We start from the raw sequence: 23,518 nt of genomic DNA, 5'->3' as shown, positions 1-23,518 counted from the left end.
ATGCCTCGCTGGGAGTCGGGCGCTGGAAATACGTTGCGCGTGCAGTGTGCTGAGCTGCTGGCTTGCTGGAGGCCTGAAGGGTTCTTCCTGGCTTCTTCTTGAAAGGCTCAGCTCCTCAAACCAGAGGGCACAGATGGGCTTCAGTTAACTGGAGTTGACTTTAGTTTTCACACCCATTAGAGGGTGACTGAACAATGTGTGTGTGTTCAACACGACGCCCAGGCGTTCCCCATCTGCAGCCTAATATAGAAACTATAGGCATACACACATTTAGAAACAATCCATTAGATAGTCTCTATAGGCCAGGAGCACGATTTACCAAAATCTAGTGTTTAAGAGGCAATATATACCACAGAGGTCAAGGGGAAGACTATGAACGCCAGACTCAAGTAACAGTTGAGGACCGTGAACTAGCTCATTTCTGTACGTTTCCATTTGCTCATCTGCAACATGGACGTAGCAACAGAGAAGGTCTGATAAGGCTGTCAGGGGATCAAATGAAATAATATCTTGAATGCACGGAGGTGGCAGCAAATCCAGACGTCCTATAAGCTTATTTAGGTGCTTAGGCAGAGAGGGCTGGCTCTGGGGGTCGAGGGAGCTCAGCGGAAGAAGAGCCGGCGTGGTTGGTTGCTCACCTCTGAAGGCTCCCCTTTCCAACAAAGGCCACTCCCCCAGTCCAGGAGGCTTCTACTCGTCACGTGGTTGTGCAGATCTGCTGGCTTCCAGAACCACAGATGAATATGGGGTCATGCTCAGGCAGAGCTTCCTGTGCTCCTTAAACACTGACCAGAATACACTGTCCATTTATGCCTGGTCCATATTGTAGGTTAAGAAGTCAGGAAGTCCTCTTTGCTTCTAAGTCATGCCCGCCCCATAAATTCCAGCTTCTCGGCTGGACGATGGGTGTCCAACACCTGCTGGCCACTGAGAGGTCAGCACAGAGTGTGGCCCACATAAAGGCTCGGTAGAAGTCTTGGTGACATCATTGATGATGAAGACGATGGTGACAATAATGTTGCTTGAACCCTGGGTACTAACAGCTTAGCTCTGAGGTAGGGGATTGAGCTGCCTTCTATACGATGTGGGGAATTCAAACACATTTAGAAAATTTAAGCATATTCAATTTTGCTTGTGTTGATGTGAGTGAAGTTAAAGATTTTTTTTTTTAAGATTTATTTCTCTATTTGAGAGAGAGACTGAAGGGAAGGGCAGAGGGAGAGAGAGAGAAGCAGACTGCACTGAGCATGGAACCCCACATGGGGCTCGATCCCACGACCCTGAGATCATGAACTGAGCTGACATCAAGAATCAGACACTTAACCAAATGTGCCACCCAGGGAGGCCCAAAAATTATTTAAAAAAAAAAAAAAGATCAGTATTGATCTTTGTAAAGTGAAAATGGTGCCTTATGTTTCTATTAAAATGATATTGGACTAGAAACTGGAAGACTCTGTTCTGGCCTCAAATCTTCCTATATCTGATTTTTTTCTGTTAGAACATACGAGCCTTGAGGTCAAGGATTATGCTCTTTAAGGTCCATGCCCAAGACAGTGTACAATAAATATATTGTGATCATTTATAATATATTGAGCACATGAATAAAGAAATCTTCTCATGACTAATCTCAACCCATGATGATCTTTCCATCCTCTGAAGTCTTTGCTCCTCAGACGCTGTATGTGGCAAGATCAAGCACTGGGCGACAAAATATCTTCTGTTGTTTTCCAGTTCTGTCATGTATGTGACTGGCTCCTTTCTCTAAATTGTAAACACCCTTGAGGTTGTCTGAACTCCCTTTTCCGAACTGGTCACTACACAGTAATTCACTTCCAGATGAATTTTTTAAAGCATTGCTTGAGTGCTGGGGCCCACGTCCGATTCTGGAGATCCATCTTCACAAGGAACGAGATTCAGTGCCTGCCTTCAAGAAATTCCCAGTGCAGTGGGGAAGAGGAGCCAGGAGCCAGGATTTCAAATGCAGTGGATATAGCAGAGCCTGGGGTTCTGCGGGAACACAAAGGAGGAAGACGTTCTTTGGACTGTGTGCTTCCTAGAGTTGCCGTCCGGACTGGATGACAGAATAAATACAGAGCACATGGTACCTTCTCCAGAAAGGTGGATTCACACCCTGTTCACCTTCCTTTCCATCAGTCCTTCCTGTGAGGAACTCTATTACTAGAACATAAATTAAGCTGTTTACTTTAGAGATGCCAATTATAAGAGCCATGGTAGATGTGACCACAGTAATACGTCTGGCCTAGAAATAGTCTGTGTTGTATTAACTTCACTGTGTGTCTCTCAACATGATCTTATCACTCTGAAAATGGAGCGGAAACCTCTCTCCACGAAGGGTCTGCTTATTGGTCCTAACGTTGGCTCTTGCTTCTGAGCTCGTGACTCCCCCCCCCACCCGCCCCAGGCATCCCAAAAAGCAATCAGAATGACCTGTCCTTGCGGAGCTGGCATTTTAGTGGGGGAGACAGAAGGTGAATGAACAGGCTCCACAAATACAATTGGGAGTGTGCTGGAGAAGGAAAAGAAGCGGGAAGGAAAAGGAAACAAAGCAGGAAGAGGGGTAGGAAGGGGACGATGGGAGCTGAAAGTCCGCTGGGGCAGCAATCCCAGCCCCGAGGGGGCATGCCCACCTCAGGCAAACGTGGTCCATTCCAGCTGTTTTCCCGGTACACATTTTTGGAATTGGAATCCAGGGGATTCCAAGAAGAAATACAAACAGCCAGTCAACATATGAAAAGCTAAAGTACTTTTAATATTCAGAGAATGAAAACTGGAGAATCAGGACTGCAATTTCTTTTTTTCCTATCTGACGGAAGTTAAAGGGAGTCTCTAAGCATTGCTGGCGAGAGTATATGAAACGAATGTTGCTCCTGTACAGCCCATCAGAGTATCAGTTGGGACAGCCTGCTGGAAAGCATTAGCCTTGTTAACATGCGTGTCTTCTGATGTAACAGTTTTACCTAGAAATACATCCTAAGGGAATAAAATACAAAAGGATAAAGTATTTCCTACATTTTCATGATTATAATAGCTTCACTGTATCTGTAGACCTTAAAGCCAGAATAAATTAAGGAAGAAGTAAAGATTGGAATGTCCAGAATAATAAAAGAGTGAGGAGTACGTGTTAGGATGTTCACTGAATCATGCTCATTAGAAACAACCAAATTGTTGTTGGTAGAAAATTACCGATTACAAACGAATTAGAAACCAAATCAGAGACAACCAAAATACCTATCATAGGGGATTGCTAAAAAAAATTGCCGTATAGCTGTATATGAAAACATAGGTAAAAAGGAAAAAATAGATTTTTTAAATAATTGAGATAACAATGTATGCTCATGGGAAGATATGTAAGAAAGAACACTAACATGTTCATTGATTAATGCGAATGGCAATGAACGCGATCACACCAATAGGTGAGACTACTCCAGGTCTTCACCTCAAGTCGGTTTTCTCCAAGACGTGTTGGCCAGGGGGTTCTCCAATTTCTTTCTCTTTGGAGAGTCCACTCTTTGAATTTATTTCTTAAGAACTATTTTATTGTTAATAATAGCAATCTTTTGTCATAAAACTACAGATGCTTTTCTAAAACTTTGCTGACTACCAAAAATCACACTTGTAATTTTATTCTTTTTTGGTATTCATGACGATATTCTCCCATTTTGGTGACTTTAATTCCTTTAACGTTCCAATTTTTAATTCTCCTTGGATTTACTTTGGCTTTATATCTATAGGGATAAGCAACGGTGTTTTAAGTATGAAAATGGATGTAGTATTCCAGTAAATAAAAACATAGGCATTTAGATAACATTTTATTAGTTTCAAACATCTGTACATATGATCTCTTAATCCTCACAATGGTTCAGGATTTAGTTCCATATCCTTATTTGTAGAAAAAAAAATTAGACTCATAATGGAAAAAAAGATTAACTTCCCCTTCCAGCGATGAGGGAGGAACAGGATATTGACTCAGCCTCCCACCATCAGCAATTAGAAGATAACACACAGGAAACGATTATTTTCGGAAGTAGGAATCACAGAAAACAAAGCCGTCCCTGAGATCACATGCACTTTCCACTGGAAGCACCTTCCAGACTGACTACCAGTGACCAGGCATCCCAGTCTGCCCTCGTTTTAGCACCTGAAAGCCTATGCCCTGGACACCCCCTCTCCCAGGCAAACTGGGATGGTTGTTCCCTCCCCCAAAGAAGAGACTCAAACTCAAACAATGACCTACGTGGAGAGTCCAAGGGCCAGAGGCCAGGGAGACCTAGAAGGCTTGGATTTATGGAGCAGCATAACTGAGAGTAGGGATCCAAGCAGAGAAGCTTTCAGAAATTTGCAGAGAATCTTCTGGAGTCTTTGACTGATTCCAGTCTCTGCTTGTGTGTGGATCTGTTCAAGCTTCTAGTAACCAGAGTGGAGAGGCAGCTTTGCAAACACTCAGCATTCAGTGGAGACCTCAGAACAGGCCACACCTTGGAAGTAAGGTGATGTCACAGAGTCCTAACTCACCCTGAAAGAGCAAACAAACCAGCCTCAAAAAGACAAAGAAGTGGGTCCTGGGCCAGAGGAAAGCACCTGGGAGTGTATGACCCTTGCTCTATCTTCCAGAAGTCGGTGTCACTTCTAATCCATAACCTGTCTGGCCTCCACAGTCATCCCTCTGCAAGTTCCCCAGGTCCTTGTTCTTCTCCACACCTTGGCAAGGCTCTTGATTCTCTCAGGGGAATGAATGCAGACACCCATCCCATCCAAATGCCTATAAACCTCCCCAGTAGCTTTTGGCTACTCCATTTTCCCTGGTGGGGTAACTCCCACCCTTTCCTGATCAACATGTACTGATTTTATGGTAGCGATTCCCTTGCTCAACCTTGTCATTGTCCCCTGAATTATGTATCCATAAAAATATTTGGTTGAATTTTCATAATTGTGACTGTTTTTGAATATTTGTAGAAGCAAAATCACCAAGCGTCTGTTTGGTTAAGTGTGGCTTCTTTCCCCAGATACTGTTTTTAAATATTCATTCATGCTTTTGTAGACAGCCATAAATGATCCACTTTTATTGTTCTGTGGTCAACTGATTTATCCATTTTACTAATGACAGGCGTCTGGGCTATTGAGGGCTATTACAAGCAATGTTTCTACGAACATTCAGTATATACTGATGTCCATAACAATGCATTTCTGAGGGCCTATTTCTAATGGTGGGTTATCCCATTTACTCTTCATGACAACGCAATGATCTAGATGCTGTTATCCCAAGTTTGCAGATAGCATAAACAAGGGCACACAGATGTTACATTATCCAAATTGCAAAATAGAGATTCACATCTAGACAGCCTGACTCCCAAGACCCTTCACCACTGCTCTCTAGCACACCCCTGCCATGTTCACCTCCCATTAGACAGTCTCAGAAGAGTGTGTGTCTCATAGACATCTTGTTACTCGTGGTGCTGCCAACTGCTTGGCACATAGTACGATACATATGCTGATTGAATGAGTGAATGCTGTTCTATATACTTTATAAGAAAATGTAGTAATAAAGATTTTTCTTGTCCTTTGGCCTTAAAAAATGCATATTTTTTCCTCCTTTGGAATAGAAACCACTCAGAACTATGTTATTTGCTATTTTAAAACTTAGAGCCATAACAATGCCACGTTTTTACAGCTTATTACCAGACGCTGTTGTCCAGGCTGCCAGGCTAACATTTCAAAACATAAGGAAAACATTCCGGAGATAAGAGAATAAACAACATATGCAATTACACCACCCAGGGGATGCTGGAGCCTTCGAGTTTCTATCAGAATTCTCCGTGGATCTGACCCAAAGCAAGCATCTCTAAAGCTTGTATGTACTCGGATTACCTCTAATTGATCGTGTATCCCTTGAACAGGAAACCCAAGTATTATGCTGTTCTATTTCTCGCAGGACACCCAATACATAGTAGATGGTCAATTAATAAGTGATTCCCATCTCTAGCTTATAGCCATGTGCCTACACTGCCCCATTTTAAGAAGCTGGCCCATAATATAATTTAATTTTGAGGTGCAGCTTAGAGTATGTTCCAAGTGAGTTACCAATGATCTTTGGAGGATCTGAATCCAGATCTGTCCTCCGGAAGTAAATGGTGTCATCTTTGAGCCTCAGTCTTCTCATCTATAAAATGGCATCTAATAATGCCTGAGTCTTCACTGAGCTGCAGGCGTAAGGGGAATTAATGTAGCTCCTGGAACACTCTAGCACACCAGAGCTGTGACTACTCATAGCATCCCAGTTCCTGTCTTAAGGGTGAAGCAACGGAAGAGTATATGGGTTAATTTCCCTGACTTGGGTCATCCAAGTGGAGCAGACCAAGTCTAGAGAGCCAGCGTCTTCTTTCTCCGGGATTGGACTGGTTCCCACTGAGCCAGGACCCCTGTTCCCAAAGCATAAACATACACACAGACATCCTTGCACACCAAAGTGGTGCAGGAAAGACTCTCTTTTGACTTTCAACAGTTATGAGTAAGCCTTCAGTTGGGCAAGGATGAATTCTGATGTGTTTTCATTACTGTCCAAAGAGATCAAAATTTCAGGGCCTTGGAAAAAGTGATCACCAGTCTCCTAGGTCAACGCCTCACGTTTATTATCTAATGTAGCTCCCAGGGGATTGTGTCTGGGTTAAGGGCTTTGCAGGCTTGGGCAAGGCAGAGATCTTGCTCTGGTGCCTGGCCATCCAGCTGGGGCCATTTACTTTAGCCACTGTCATCCTTAAAGTGTTAGAATTTCTTGCCAGCATCAGACAGTCTGGAGATGTGACATAAGTATCTGGATTTCTAGCTGCCTATGGCAAATGAGAAGACAAGGCCACAGGACAGAGAGGCCTCTTCATGGACAGGTGTGTCCCTCCAGCTTCCCGCAGTGCCCACCAGCTCCCTGCACCCATTTCTGGTTCCTGGCTGAGCCCTGGAGGATCTAAGCTTCCCGTCACACTTTAAGGTCAGTAACTGGGGCTGGGACTTTGTCCAGGGGTTGGAAAAGCAATGTAAACATCACTTCTCTTCTAAGTTTCAGCCTGAACTCGCTGTACACACATCCGCTCTGTCCTCCTCGACAAGGATTTCTGTAAATGCTCTGCTTGCTTCCTATGTGGCTTCTGGCCTTTTATGAGCAGCCTGCACAGGGCTCTTCTGTTCCCTAATGCATTTGGCACTGTGTACCTACTTTATCGGTGTGAAGCACTTTTGTTCTACAAGGTCATGTCCTCTTTGGTTTCTTATCGGAGTATTAGCTTCACATGTGCCTAAGAATCTCATCCAATGTCTCCATTGGAGTTCACTCGGGATTATTGGAACAACTTCTATCCACTCAATTTCATATTAAGGCTGCCCTATTTCAGGTGGGTCAGTGGATAAGGGGCACATAGCAAAATATCTGTATTTCAACAGCATCAACCATTAATCGTTCACACCAGTGTGTGTGGGGGGGAGGGGGATGGACCGCTTTGCTCCAACTGTAGTAGGTAAGCATTATCGGTGTGGGGCGTAGAACAACACAGACTGCTCTCACCTTTCCAACTCTGACGTCACACCTCTCAGCTACAGGAGTTATGACGAGTCAGATGGGATAATACGCAAAGCAGGTTTTTCAAACCATTTGTAGAAAACTGAGGTTTGACTAAGACTTAAACTATGCAGAAGAGACCTTTAGAAATGTCAACTAGCTGAACGCTTTGGGAGTTGTTAACTTCCGTGAGCCCCATGTTCATAGGCATTTTCATATGGGCGAAAATCTCCTTTCTAAATAGCCCATATAATGCAAAATTCAGTTTCATCCTCAGATCATGCTCTCATATCACCTGCTGCTTGGAAGATTTTGTTGTTGTTGTTGTTTTTAATAATGAAGAGACTTGTAGTCAAGATGGCTTTTATGGAGAATGACACCCTGACCTTACTGAGAGACTTAAAAAATACATGAGTAAATAAACGATCGCACTGCCTTCTGGACAGAAAGATTCAGCAGGATAAAAGACGTCCATGCTCTCTGAATGTTCCCATATGTTTAATATAATTCCCCTCAATATCCCAACAGAGTATTCTACAGAATTCAACAAGTCGAGTCTGAGATTCATGACCAAGAACAAGACTTAGAATGGCCGAGACGGCTTCCAATAAGAAGAGTAAGATGGGGAGGTTTCCCTTTCTGAGTCTCAAGGCTTAGTATTAAGCCACAGTACTTAGTGCAGTTATGACACAGGGACGGACAAACAGACCGATGAAACAGAACACTGGGGCACGACACAGACCACACATACCCGTAGGCTGAGCAGGTGATGTAGGCAGAACTGCGAGTCCATAGAAAAGGAGGAATTCTCTGGCAGTTAGAGCAGAGCAGCCTCCTGTCTCCCTCCCTCCCTGAGCAGAGGGTTCACACACTCCTCAGACCCGCAACGACAACAAACGCGGCCAAGTCCCGGTGAGGGTGGGAACGTGACACTCACACGGCAGGACTGCGAACTGGGATCAACCCCTTGGATAATATGGGGAATACCAAGACCACCCCCAAAAAAGTATTCTGGAGGGGTTGGAAAAGCAAAACTTACTAACTTATAAAAGAAAATAAAAGAGACCCTCTGAATGTCGTCGGGAGTAGAAAAACGTTTCTTAAACAAAGGGACAAAAGCAAGAATCGTAAAGGAAAAGAGTGGTGTGCTGAAGCACATTGAAGCGTGTCAGCTGTACCAAGGCAGAGTTCAGTTGACAGGGCCAAAACCGAGAGGAGAAATGGGTTTACAACGCAGGGGATTAAGGTCAAGAAGTTATTTCAGAAAAGGCTCATCAATCAGAGAGAAAGAAGTGGGGGAAGGAGGGAGGAGGAAAATGTGCACAGGTGCACAGGCTGTGAGCGGGTGACTCACAAGAGAGAACACAAATGACCAGCGAGCGTATGTGAAGACGCTAAACTTCGCCCGTAATTACAGAAACGCACCCTGAAACGGTCTGGAGTCCCCGCGACCCCACTCAGCAGATCAGCAATAATGAAAAACTCTGCCACGGGTGGGTAGGGGCACGCAGCAGCGACACACAGCTCCCACACTCCCAGCAGGGGTGCAACCTGGATGGCCCTCTGGGGACACCACTGCAATATCCAGCAAGATGGAAAGAGGCGTGGCCCACGACCAGCAATTCCACCTGCAGAGCCAGCGTCTGGGGACCCTGCCACACGTGTGTACAATCAGAACTGTACAAAAATGTTCGTGGCAGCATTCCTCGACACAGAAAAACAGAATGCAAAGGCCCAAGAATCAAAGAATGGAGAAGGAAATCATGCATTCAGTAGAATTTATGCAGCAGTGAAAATAAATGAATTAGAAAAATACTAACGTGCATAAATCTCACAGGCGTAATATTGAGCAAAAAAGAGTAATTTGCATTATGACACAAGGAGCGTAACAGTCACGAAAATATCAAAACCCCACAAAACAGAGGCGTGCGTTATCATGCTTATATACAAATGAAGCGTTAGCATAAAAATAGCACGCACCACTAGAGAATGCCGAAGCCAAAACTGTGGTTACCTCTGGGATAGAAGGGAGGGAAACAGACTTGGGATGGAGATAAAAGGGGTTTCAACGCATAAATCTGAAGCAAATACGGCAAACCAGTAATACTTCTTCAAACTGGGTGGATGGGACACAAACATTTGTTACATTGAATTCCTTAAAAATTTATTGAAACATTCAAAAATATAGATAGCTAAAAATTTTACCTCCACCCGAGAACATGATTACAAAATAAATTGGTGAAGTTTTTAAATGGTATCAACTTGATTTCAACATCATGTCATAAACAAACACGGAAGTATGCGAGACTGGTAATTGGACATAATGCGAGAACGGGAGATGGAATAACGGCCCTTTACTTGCTACGTTTTCTATAATGCACATCCATTACTCTAATAACGAGAAAGAACACTTTTAACATGAACTTCCAACCCATGTCTTCAAGTAATTCAGAAAGGCTTCATGTCATGGCAAGCAAGACTCAGTAACAGGAGGCCCGTAAGTTTCTCGGGCTCCAGACGACAGCTGGATCGCACCAGGATTTTTGACCACCACTATTTGTACAGGGCGTCTGTGAGGATAATGACAGCTGCCTCCTGTCTCAGGCTTGATCCCCGGAAAGAAGACCCTGGAGATGAGCCTAGAAGCTGCAGCTTTACTGGTGGGATCTCAGCTGGGGGAAGGAAGGCGTGGAAGGGGGAATGCACGAAAGCCAAGGAATAGTGCATTAGAGAAAGCACATGTGGTCGTTCAGACGTGTGGGATGTCTGTGACAGATGTATGGACCACCACAGGGGGGACAGGCAATCTGGGGTTGGATGGCAGAGGAATTTACCTGCTGTCTTTCACTGATTGAAGTCTGCCCACAGGACACGAACTGCCAGCATTTTCCAGGTCCAGGTTTCAGATTCTGGTTCTGCAATGGGGAGAAGCCACATCAACAATGCCCAGAGCCTCACCTGGGTGCAGAGACTGAAGGAGTAGAAACTTCGACAGGTCTGGCGCCCCAGGATCTGGGGGCCCAAGGGCACGTGGCTGCCCGCATGGTGGTTTGGGAGAGCGTGCGGTTCCGGTCCCCCAGGGCCAGAGGAGTGGGCAAGGTGGCAGGCGGTGTGGGGATGGAGCACCAGGTGCTGCAGCCGGGCTGTCCAGGAAGGAGGTGCCGGCCCGGGGTGCAGGGGACGCCAAGCACCAAGCACATCTGGGGAGATGCGTCCCTGGACCCACCACCCAACAGTGCTTCTGCTGGGCCACTCTTCTGCCCTCTCCAGTGACAGCCAGCCCTCACATGCATGGAACACGGGCAGGTCCGATGTCCCTGTAAACCCTGTTCTGAATAAGCAGAAGCATCAGTTGAGCCCAGTCTCACAGACTCTACCCAACCTGTTTCCAGCCGTCTGACTTCTTCCTCATGCAATGAAGAGGGTGTTCTGGAATTTCCCTTGTGCTCAGTGTAGGAAAACCTCTGGGAACCCTTCCTGGGAATCATCAGACTGTCTCCAAGTTGTCCTTCACAAGAAGATTAAATCCCAAGTCCCAGGCGAATGCCCCACACCCAGGCTCATACCCAGCGCTGGTCTCATGTCCTCACCTTCTCCCACACCAGCTCCCGGGCTCCTGCTGGCACACTGGCCACATCCTGAGATTTCTGCCATGTGTGGACTGTCCTTCCAGGATCAGGGTTGGTAACTCCCAGCGTGGGCCGTCCTAAGACCCATCTGGTTACTGCGGAGGCAATGATGGGCAGGGAAATTGCAAGACATCTTGAGAATGCTGGCATTTTGCACTCCGGAGTTTTGCACTCCGTCCTCTGGCAAGGGGAAGGTTGGCCAACTGGGAGGGCTCAGGGCAACGGAGGGTTCGAGGTTCTGGGCTTACGTACTCCATGACCTCCTTGCGCATTTCACAGGCTCATTCTGTCACTGCCAGGAAAAGTCATCATCGGACATCACAGAAGGAAGCCCATCGAGGCCGTACACCTCCTGTCCTCGGCATCTCTGCCATCCTCCTCATCGGATCCTGGGCCTGAGTTTTCGGCGGGTCTTCCCTGTGGCTGCGTTAAATGGCGGTACCTCTGAAAGCTTCCTTCCCTGCACCCACGCTGGTCTTTTGCTTCTTAAGCCTGCCTATCATTTCCCCTTTCTAAGCACAGCCCCTCTGTAGAGTGTCTACTGATATCCTTGCCCCTGTTCCCCTGCCCGAGGTGGAAGCCTTGCCCACCTGCCCTTTGTCCTCATCAGCACAGGCAGGAGCTCTAGGGAGGCTGAGCACACCGTGGGGCTTGGTCACCCCGTTGGGTAGCAATCAGATTCCCAAATCCCATCTGGTGCATCTGTTTTCTAGAAAGCTTCTGGCACAAACTGGCTAATTCAGGGTTCCAAAGGTAACACAGTTTGAGGCAAAGCTTATAGGCTAGTATTTGATTGTGGGATCCAATTACAAGGCAATAGGTACGAGGGAAAGTGGAAAAGAAAGCAGGGAAGGAAGGACAGCAAAAACAAGGATGTGCTACAGGGTCAGCCTCTGCTTACGAAAACAAAGGGGGTCCCTCTGGACAGGCCACCTGGAACTCCCAGTGTCCTGTGAGCGCTCTCCCTACTCCTGCCCTGACCCAAGCTGGAGCTCTAGGACCCTCACGCCCCCCTTGCCCGTGGGCTGCCACTACCCTTCTGGTCAACCATCATTCTAGGAAGCGGATCCTGCTCCCACATGGCGTGTGTGTCCCAAGGATCCAGAGATGGAGGAGCGGGGTCTGGCTCTCCAGGGTGTGACTGGATTGGGCCTGGGTACCTGAGGCTCCCCCTGCCATGGGCACGATGGACACAATGTTGTGGTCGCCCAGATATTCTGGCTACGGACTATCTGGTCACGGGCACGGGAGCTGACGTGCTGTGAATCAAGAATTCGGGTTCACCCACTCTGGGCTAGACTCTTGGTTTCATGCCATGCAGGATCTTTAATCCTATCACGGGGGCATGGATGTATCACCACCTACCTTTGACAGGAAAGAAAACGGAGGCTGTGTATCACATCCGGGACATGTAGTAGAACAAGTATTTCGACCCAGGACTGTCTGGAAAGCATGATACCCCTCCAAGCGGGCACCTTCCGTCTCCACCTGGTCTCTCTCTCTCTCTCCACAATGCACACCAAATTGTCACACATCTGCCATCCCCCAAATCTTGAAGCACAAGATGGCAGCGACTATTGGAACACAAACCGTGAGGAGGCTGGCTGGGGCAGGCATGGTGGGCGTACAAATCCAGCACCGATGGGACCGAGAATAGTGCGAGAAGAGCTTTCTTCTTCATGAGTCCGCCAGACAGGGGACTCAGCAAGGCACAGGAGCTCCTCCCATCCGGGCTGACGTCACAAAGCCTCCTGACAAAGTGACTCCCTGGAAAACCATGGTGGCCTAGCGATTGCTCAGATGTGGTGTTTTCACCTCACGGGCGAATCGTCCTGTCTTCCTATGGGAGCCACCCAAGGTCATGTCTGGGTAAACAGCATTTTTTTACGTAGTCTTTGAACCTCCAGGAAACTCCAGGAAGCGTGGCACTGTCCCGCTGCCTTGAAGGAGAAGAGGAGCGGCACCCAGTGCCAGAACAAAGGGCAAGGAGCTTCTGTGAACTGAAGTCGAGAAGAGCCTCGCCAGACAGCAGAAGCATTAAAACTCGGCTCTTGGTGGCAAGATGGAGAGAAATGGAAGGTTTTTTGTTTTTTTATCTTTTTGGGTTTTTTTTTTGCTTTAACTCATCTAATTCAGAGGTCGGGGAAAGTGTTCAGCTCCCACTTTACCTTATTATACACTTATGTTTCTTTGTCACCAAGGATCTTCAAGCACAAAGAGAAATACCACAATCCTACTTGCTCAGTCCTACAACCTTTTACTTCGTTTTTAGTGTATTTTGAGAAAATGAACAGTATGCTTCCCGCTTCTGTCTGCCATTATAGGCTTTGATTTTGGCAGTGAGGAGCTGCTGATGGAAAAAGCTTTCATAATTTGAAACAGAACACGACAGAAGCGTCTACATACAGAGCCTGCTTGAGTGTAAGGGCGAGAGCAATATGCTGAGAAAGCAGCTGGATGACCAGGTGGGCGGGGCCGGAAGAAAGGCCCGTTACTCCACCACCTGCCCCCAGTGCTCGTCCCCTTGGCCTCGGCTCGGCCCCTCAGTAACGCTGAGTGTGGAGTGATGGGGGCAGGGGAAGGAGCGCATCCCACCGGGGACAGAGAACGCATGGCAGGGCCGGGGGTGAAGGCACCCCCCTGCTCTTCTGAGATGCCCGACACCCACTGGGATCATTCAAAGGACAAGCGTCCACGGAAACGTGGTCGAGCGCCACTCATAGAGCTGTCGTCCCCCTGACTCGGCCGGCGGCCACAGAAGAGCCCAGCCACGATGCTGTATGTCTGTAGCGTGGCATGTCTGTAGATGCTGGTATGTCTTAACAAAAAGAATTAACACAAGTGCCTCGAATAAAAAGTTCCAAAGCCACCAGGTAACTCTGAGAGATCGCACGGGACTTTCAGAGCCACGGTTCTTAAAACCCTACAAGCGCACGCTTTAGTGTGCAGCAAGGAGAGACCGACAACACACAATACAACCCAGCAGTAACATTTAGTGCCCTTACACAGACAGACACACACAGCACCGCAGAACTTATTTTCACTTTATTAACAATGTGGCTTACAATTTTTTCAAGTAAAAAGGGTTTCTTTTCATTTAGAATAAAAATTAAAATATAACTCTGATTTAGATTTTCATTTATTTACATGAGAACATATATACAGAATGCAATCTTCCAGCAAACCAACAACATGCCCTTTATCCTGCAAATTCCAAAAGTAAAAACACGAATTTTTCCTTTTACACACTGAAACGTACACAATATATGAATCAGATTTCAATACGAACTAGTCAAACTGGAATGCAAAACAGTAACGGGGCTTCTGACATTCATGACTTGGGATAGTTTATGCCTCTGTATATCATGCTAGCTCCCACTTTGAACAACAAATGAGATGGTTTCTTTCTTCTATCATTTAAAAGAACAATTATCTCCAATTACCCATGGTCAGCTGATTTTCAGCCCACGCTGCTCCCAGACGTTACCTTTTCTTCAGGGGTATCCATCAGGCCCACGCGGACCCCGCTCTGGCTTGGTTGCCTAAGAAGACCGACGTGCTCTCTGGTACAGAATCCCCAGCATTTAAAGCCAACAAGGAAGATGGAAAGTCCACCGCCAAGGAAACTGCTGGGGTTAGCTCTTATCACCTGAACTAGAGCTGCTTTAAACCAAAACCCAAAGCAGCGGTTACAATTTTTAGGTAAATTCAAGGGGTCAAAACTACAATTCTTTCATCACATTCATATTTTGGGGTACTTATAAACCAACTCTAGTGATAAAAGCCAGGGGAACCAACTGAAATATTCAACCGAGTTAAAGGGATGAAAGCAATTTCCAGAAAGCTCTTGAATAGAAAAGAACAGGAAACGGTAGAAGAATCATTACATCATTACACAGTCAGAGCTGCGGGTAGCGCTTCTCCTTGCTGTTGGCCATTACACCAACACACACAGGCACTGCGCACATCTCTTCAGCGACTGCTTCCTTACACGCTACAGACACCTTAATTTATTATCTTTCCCTTCAAAAATAATTGCACACGTGATCACAGCTTTCTAAAGACCGAACAGAGTACTTGGATCCTAGATTCACCAACTTAACCAAAAAAGCAACCAGGGCACTCCAACCACAAAGAAGATTTCAACACTACTGTTTTTACAGTTCTATATACAGAAATGAACATAAATGGGTGCTCTACGAAAGAAGTTATGAAAAGTCCTAGTGCTTGCAAGACGAAGGGAGAACGGCTCTTAGAGAGGTGTTTGGTCTGAGATAGAAGGCAAATCTCAGGACTTGCCTGATACGACACTCGGCATTCTGAGACCTCAGGACACTGAGACCAAGCTTCGAAGACTGACCCAAACCGACCTTCCGAGATTACAGCAAGGGTCGGGGTGGGTGGAGGGTCACAGGTCTGAATCACTCTAGTGTACTGAGGAGCCAGTCGAAGCAAACACAGGAAATACCCTTCCAATACGGATGGAGCAGGTTGCGTGACCTAACCAGGGTGAGCCCAGACACGGGGAGTGAGGCCCACTTCCATCAAGGAGCCTAACTTTAAAAGCGATGGGATAGTTCTCTGGTCAATGCAACTTGAAGGAAACAGGTTTCCATTTCCCTTTTTTGGTTTTTTTTTTCTTTTCTCATTTTTGGAAAAGCAAAGAAGTTTGTTCGCAATGCCAGCCTTACCCTACTCTTTATAGGTTTTGTTTTCTCGGGTTTTTTGGGTGTATGTTTTTGTGGGCAGGATATTTTCCCAACACAGCACAGACGCAGTCAGGAAGGTGGGGGCTGAACCAGCTCCCATAGTTTCTGGATGGGATTGCTCGAGGGCTCTCACCAAGGCTGCACTTCTGCTTCTCGAGCTGCACTTCTGCTTCTCGAGTTATCCACGCTGCACAGAACTCGAAGTGTCTGCTGGGCCAGGAGAGGAGGATGCGCTTCCCGGCCCGCTCCAGGAGGTAATGGGCAGCTCGGTGTATGCGGGACCCAGCCACACAGAGGACAGGAGTTTGGTCCCAAAGTATTAACACAGACACAGAGTAGAGGCTGGAGCGTCTGGGGACAGAGAAGTGCGGGGAGAGGCACCCCTTGCTGGTGTTTCAACCGAGAGCGGGGTTTGCCTCGGGGCCATGGTGGTGCTGGGGTGGGAGAGGAAATCATCGTTTCCTGCCTTAAGAGACACAACAGCAAGACGGCAAAATGTACCTTGGAAATTGGCCCTATTGATAGGCTAGAAGCTGGTGTCAGGTGAATCCTACAGAAGAACAAACACCTCATTACCATTCGGTGGCCCACTTGCTAGGAGGTGAAGTGCACCCAGCAGTGGAAACCCCCCAGAGAATCCAAGTTCAGGAGGACTTTGGGAACACTCACACCAGAAGCATCTTCTTGGCCCTGAAAGGTTTCCTGGCCAGGAGGGGGGGCCAGGAGGGGACACATATGTGACCTCCATGATGGTCACCCTGGAGCCAGGTCTTCTGCCTCTGGCCCCGGCCTCGTCTTCCTGACCACACACCACCAAGTGGACGTGGGGTAAGTGACAGGTCACCGCTCAGAGAGACACTGAGGACAAGGAGGTGTGGGGCACACAGCCCCTTGGGGAGCAGGACATGTCCCCAGCAACGGTGGCTACATCTTGCCCAGGCTGCCGGGAGAGGCTTACCAGCTCTCCGGGGGTGGGGGTTCCAGAGATGCCTGCAAGACCTCCCACCTCCCACGCAGTACCTCTCCCCCATGTCGTTCCCTGAAAGGACATGAAGAGGGGACACTCCTTCTGGAAACACGTTACCTTGCAGCCCCCACATCCCCTCACTCCCGTTTCAGATGCCACAGGAATAGCTCAGCTCGAAAAGGTCACAGTGAAGGTTCGTGAGTGAGTCAGCGCAGGGAAAATGCCGACGATCTGGAAATGGATCCCCCTTCCCATGGACTCCACAGGGCGGGGCGTGGAAGGCCGAAAGTATGTGGCTGAGAAGCAGGAGTGGGAACCCAGGAGGAGGCAGCGGGAGACAGAAGCGACTGCAAGCTAACTGGCGAGTCCCCGTGGATGCTTCTGTCCTCACCACACTGCCAACGCCACAGGGCAGGACGCCGGTCCTTCCAGCACAGGTCCCCAGGCAGACCCACTTGCCAGACGTTTAGAACTTGGTGGTGGCAATCAGCTGGGGTGGAGAGGAGAAAGTCCCCTGCAAGACGGGCAGGTCGCTGATCCAGGATGCTGCCCGGGTTCCCGTCGGGAGCACGGGCCTCCTCCTGGACGGCCCAGGGCTGGGATCCGAGCCAGTCTCACTGAGACACTCACTGCAGGATCCTTCTAAGGGGACACAGCTGGTTTATTAAGAGTTTCCTGAAGCCTCTTCCCACTCCTCTCTGAAATTAAGCTTTTCCTTCGATACACAGCTCAGCATTTCCCAGCAGACTAAAGGACCCACTCCCTGATCTGGTCACAATGAAATGAGAAAGTCAGAAATAAGTGAGGTTCTAGAAAAGACTGCAGACGGAACTCTCCACAGGCTCTAGACATCTGTCGCTTGGCAAGAACGGTCTCATTGCAACGACATACCGCCTCCTTCCAGCCTCCTACTTCCCGAGAGGCAGCTGGGACAGGTGATGCGGGTTTAGCCCATCCTTTTATAAGCACGTCCCAAAACCGGTGTGTCTGAGAACAAAGCTGCCACCAAGATCCAACCGGCATCCGCGCAGCCACGGCCACGCGTGCATCGTCCCCAGCAAGCAGAGCAAAGCCACTGGCTGGTGTCCTCTCTGGGCACGTGCAGGAAAGACCTCACCTGTGCCTTCGTCTTCAAAGCCAAGTGGGCCGTGGCTGAGGAGGACCCTTCGCAGGAGCCGCCTGGCTTGCGGAGGGAGAAAGCCGAGACGCGGCCGTACAGAGTAGCTCTTCCTCTTCCCGCAGTGCCCAACCTCCAGGGGCGCCCGCCGCGGTGGCGGGTGTGCTTGAAAACATGGTGCCGGCAGAGGCTGGAGGGGCAGGAGGTCCTCCGAGCTGCCTTTTGGCGCTACTTAGCGCGTGTACCAGCTCCCGTCGCCCAAAAAACAAAGCACTGGTCCCCGAACTTTCCTAAGACGCTGCACCACCACAGCGCCGGTCCCCTCCCGAGAGGGCGGTGTCAGTTGGCGTACTGGGCGTAGAAGGCCACTTTAACCCGCTCGATCTGATGGCACAGCTTGATGGCGGGCCCCAGCTTCAGCTCCATGCACTCCTGCACCGTGGGCAGCGTCAGCAAGAGCAGCGCCTGCCCGTCGATGTCCTGCCGGGAAACAGAGCCACGTGAGAACCCACACTCCAGACACCAGGGGAAGGCAGCTGTCACGGCAGGTTCACCCCGGGGCCCACGAGCGTGCGGGGCTAGCACACAGACCAGCCTGGCCTGAGGACTCCCTCCTCTCTCTGGTTCATAAAACCTGTGTGCTCGGAAAATCCCAGCTACCCCGAAACTCACACACCCAGGCCGGTGGGGACAAAGGGGCAGAGCAGGGCCACTGCCGCAGCGCGTCCTCTTCCCCAGGCCGCCGGCCCCTTGCCGGGAGAGCCCCCTCGCCCCCACGCCCGCCCGGTCCGTCTCGTGTCCTGCTGCAACTCCACGCGAGCAGCAGGGGAGAGCACTCTGCTAAAAGCAGCAGCTCCGGTTCCTTGCCAAACTCTGACATTTCACCATCGCAACGGCCGAGGAGATGCGAGAGAGACAGACGTAGCACTACCCAGGGCAGTGTGCCACTGAGGACAACGCGCGAAGGCATGCATCTCCCCAGGCACACGTGCAGCACCCAGAATGAGGTGTGCATCCCCGTCTCGTCCTCATTAGCCCTCCGCAGCCGTGCCCCGGGCCCAGGCACGGACGGAGCCGTTAGACACTGGCCAGCCGCACTTCCTGTGGGAGGCAGGGGCAAAGGCCCACCCCAAAGCTCTAAGATCTCCCCAGGAGACACCTCTGCTCTCACGAGCTTGCTTCCTCTAACACACAGGGCTCATTCATCTAGATACCGTTTGACTGGGTGACTGAGTTTAAGTGCAACCCCCTCCTCCTCCCCACGAGGCCATCTTCACGTGGCAGAGGCAGTAAGAGAAGGTAACAGGAAAGACCAGTGGCAGGAGGAGGGCGCAAACCACACCCCGCAAACGAGAATTTCTGCCCCGTGGCGGAGTGGTGAGCACAGGGCTGCTGTCAGCCACAGAGACGCCCGGTCCTACAACCGCACACGAGCACCTCCGACCTCACTCATGATGACTTACACATGGGAAGCTTATTTTCTTCAAATAATGGTTTATTTATCAGTCTTAAAAATACTCAAACCAAACCGAACAAAACACAACCCAAAATGGGAATAAATGTTAGCCTTTGGGAGGACTAATGGTAGGAATGTAACGTCACGTATCCTCAGTTTCAAAAGGCACCTGACGTGCTCATAACCCCTAGTACGAAGAGCAGCAGTAAAAATGCAGCATTAACCTTTAAGCACCAAAGCGAGTGCAACTTACAATTGTCTGAATTATGTGAGCGCGGCCGTGGCCAGTCCAGGCCACATCTCACCCGGGACTCAAACTGGACCTCCTCAAGCCCAGTGTAAACCGACTGGTCTTAAACAGATGCCCAAAGTGGGACGGAAACTAACAGAACTATCAATGAATTTTTGATGCTCTCCCTGTTTTTACTTTTCCGGTCGTGCTTTTCCATGTCACTGGCTCTTCCTGTGCCACCTCTCAGGCCGGTTGTAGGAAAGGGCAGGCTGGGAGTGCTGAGAGACAGTGCTCTGCTCAAGGTCGTAGGCCAAACAATGGTACCCCCGACCTGGGACCTGGGAGCCAACTGCAACTTCCGAGGCAAATCCACCCACGTCCTGCCACACCACGACAGAAGGGGCACACGCCTAGGGACACAGAGTCCTGTGAGCACCACGGGCCTCAGAAAAACACAGTGTGAGCAGGAAACAGGAGGACGTCATGAAACCACACACAGGTGGCTTTGCCATCGTGTTCAACAGAGAACAGAACAGAGGCTTACTTTCGGATGTAAGATGCTTTTTTTTAAGATGGAAATTTTTGTCAGAAAAGCTAGTTGATCTACCTAAGATCATTTAGTAAGAGACCACATTGGAACTAAAACCACAGTTTGTTTGTTTGTTTGTTTTTTTTTAAGATTCACTTATTTGAGAGAGAGAGAGACTGCGAATGGGGGTGGGGGTGGGGGCAGAGAGACAGGGAGACAGAGACCCCCCACAGAGCAAGGAGCCTGACGTGGGGCTCAATCCCCAGATCCTGAGATCATGACCTGAGTCAAAACCAAGAGTCGGACCAACTGAACCTCCCAGGCGCCCCTAGAACCGTGGTTCTCTGATATTAAATTCTGGAGGGAAAACTGCAGCTCCAAACAGCCATACACTTAGTCGTGACGGCCATCCTTGGACATACAGATTCAATTACACTGGAAAGCCGCCCCTAGAATGCTTCCACCACTCTCTACAGACCATTTCAGTGCAGGTGGCCACCATACACACGCACCACACCTAAATGGAGGAGGTCATTCATTTCTTTACTCAACAAGCAAGTGTCGGAGGGCCTGCTGAGAGCCAGGCACGCTGATGGGCTCCGTGGCTACCGCACCGACGGAAACAGATTCCCTCCCAGGAGAGCAGGAGTCTCGAGGGAGGCCATTCTGAGGAAGAGACCACCACAGTACAGAGAGAATCAAGTGTGGACACAGTGCTCCTGCTCAAAGGGACGGGAACACAGCCAGTCCTGCTGGGGTCAAGGAGCGCTTCAGAGATCAGGAGATTCCCATGCTCAGACTAAGGGACCACAAGGAATCATGAAGGGAAAGATGGGCCCGTGGAAGACAAGCACGTATTGGAGGAGAGCACAGAGACACTGAATGGAAAGCTGAGGTGGGCCCGGACAGCAGCTGGGACACGAGCTTCTGGGGTCTGTGACCAGGAAGTCACTAACAGTCATTAGGCAGAGAAGCCCCGTCACAGGATGTGAACATCCACAAGCTGCTCTTGGCCACAGTGTATCGGAATGAGTTAGGAGGCGGGAGGGGAAGCCACGAGAGACTGAAGGGGAGGACATTTATTAGGGGTCACAGAGCTGAGCCTCTTAAGAGATAAGATTGCCCAGAAGTGGGGTGTCCCCCACGGGATCCAGTACCAGGCCACGAGCGGCTGGACCAACCACGAACCATACACTCTGTGGAGACTGGACACGGGATGGCAGACGGACACAGGAATACAGAAGGCACGACACAGATCAACAACGAAAGGACAAACTGTAAACAAGAGTCTTCCTTGTACAGTGGCTTTCACAGGCGTTCATCTTCTCAGCGTGCCCCGTCTGTACATGCCTCACGGGCACTCTTCGGGACGCACAAACCATTTCTTAATAAAAATATATTAATGCATCTACGTCTCCGATGCAAGCCGGTATCTGTCATTCTTTCTGAAATGCTTTTAGGTTTCTCCATTGTTCTGATGCCTCACAGCCCAGGAAGGAGGAGAAGGGGATTCCCTTGGTAAATCAAATCTTAGTTTCTGAGCAGGTGCCAAGTCTTTAAAGTTGTTTCTCATTTATTTGCAAAATAGGTATTGAATTATTTGTATGTTGGACCCCAACGTAGCTACTGGAGATACAAGATGAGTGAGACTTGGCTCCCGCGTTCTCTAGCTGGGGAACAGACACATGTATGCGGCAGCCCAAATCCACACCTTAGCAGACAGAGCTTGAAGCTGAGCCCCAGGACACACCAGGCTAGGGGAGCAGTCAGGGACGGCCTCATGTTTAACTCACTTTTGAGAAGGCCTGGCAATAAGGGTGAGAGAGTTTTTCTAGTCTGTTTCCACCGCTCTGATCTCGGCATCTAGGAAAATACCTGCTGGATGCAGAAGAGGGGCTCGTGAAATGTTTGTTGAGCGACTAAAGGGGAAGACCTGGTCTGGGTGAATTTAAAAGTCAATAGACAGGTAAAGACAAAGTGAGAGAAGGTGACATGTGGACAGAACTCAGAAAGACGGGGGCTCTGGGGCCGTGAGTCCCCCAGGACGCAGTAACAGACACGGCGGGCCGGGGGCCTGGGGACGACAGGCACTTGGGTCTCAGGGCTCTGGAGGCCGGTGAGTCCAGGACCGAGCTGCCGGCAGACTAAGGTGACCAGTGAGGCCCTGCTCCCCGGCTCCAGAGTCCTCACATGGGGGAGGGGCCAGGGAGCTCTCCGCACTCTCTTGCAAGGGCACCGATCCACTCACGGGGGCTCCACCCTCCTGACCCCATGTCCCCAACACCGTGGGGACAGCTGCTTCGGTCTACACCGCAGATGCATCCAGTAGGGCCATCGGGCTCCCATCCAGGGAGATGGGGGCTGGGGTGCACACTCCGAGGTTTCTGGAAGTGCCTCGGCCAGCTGTCCCCGGCTCCTGAAGACCCCCCACTCCTCCACGCACACCTCACACGGGAAGAAGGACGGGCCTGCAAGGCCGACTCCATGAAGCTCCGCTATCCTCAAATTCACACTCCCGTCTAGTGGTGAGGGGGGATGGCCCCTCGCTGGGTCTGTTCCCAACCCTCGCGGGCTTCTGCCAACGGGGCGCGGAAGCCGTGGGACAGGCCCTGGGAGTGAATGCAGGCTTTACAGAGCCGGAAGCGCCCCAGACTCTTTCCAGGGCAGCCAAAGTGTTCCTCCTGGGGGTGCCACAGAGCCTCACAGCTGCCACCAGGACGCGCCAGTTCCCAGACGCGGACCGTCTGACCCACTTGGACAAACCACTCCTTGACGACCACCCACCCGCCCGGGGGATGAACGCGCTTGAGCCTGAGGCCCCGTAATGAACGGCCAGAGTGCTGCTTGTCCCAGTCGGCTAGTCCTGGTCTGTTTATAAGCCTGCTGCCCCTAAAACTGGGGCGTGACAGGGCCATTTCCAGCCCTGGCAGGCAGCCCCCAGGCCCTGAGCAGTGGAGGAAAAGCTGCACAGAGAGCTCAGGGCAGATGAAACCAGACAAGAATGATGGTCAGGATCTCGTAACGGCCTCTAGACCTTTACGCGATCACACTCCCCTTCTCACTCCCGACACACTTTCGCTCGCTCGTTTCGCAAATGGGCAAAGCCAACGGGAGAGTGTTTCCCAGGCCCGCCCTCCCTCTGCGGGAGCAGCGCCTGAAGGGAACGACATCTGGGTCTTTAGGCCATGGCTAAGGGGTGGAGAGTCCATGCTCTGTGGCGCGAACTTCAAGTGCGGGCAAGCTGGAAGGGATGGACGTGTCCACGTCCCTGAACCGGTCCTACTAAGGGCTGGTGCATGTTCATGTGGGGACCGC

At 49.7% G+C, this 23,518-nt stretch overlaps 1 protein-coding gene across 1 annotated transcript in view; it reads right to left on the bottom strand.

Moving 5' to 3' along the window:
- Window positions 1–17,952: 17,952 nt before the first annotated feature.
- Window positions 17,953–23,518, bottom strand: part of SFMBT2 (Scm like with four mbt domains 2) — a 219,976-nt gene continuing 214,410 nt past the window's right edge. The window contains exon 21 of the mRNA XM_032881633.1: window positions 17,953–18,466. Coding sequence (XP_032737524.1) covers window positions 18,326–18,466 — 141 coding nt within the window. The 3' untranslated portion in view covers window positions 17,953–18,325. The remainder of the gene's footprint in view (window positions 18,467–23,518) is intronic.

This window comes from Lontra canadensis, unplaced genomic scaffold, assembly GCF_010015895.1.
Source record: "Lontra canadensis isolate GAN:19392208 unplaced genomic scaffold, GSC_riverotter_1.0 scaffold76, whole genome shotgun sequence".
In the NCBI taxonomy this organism is placed as follows: domain Eukaryota; kingdom Metazoa; phylum Chordata; class Mammalia; order Carnivora; family Mustelidae; genus Lontra; species Lontra canadensis.
Note: the sequence above shows the minus strand (reverse complement) of the source record. Positions and strands in the feature narration are given on the sequence as shown.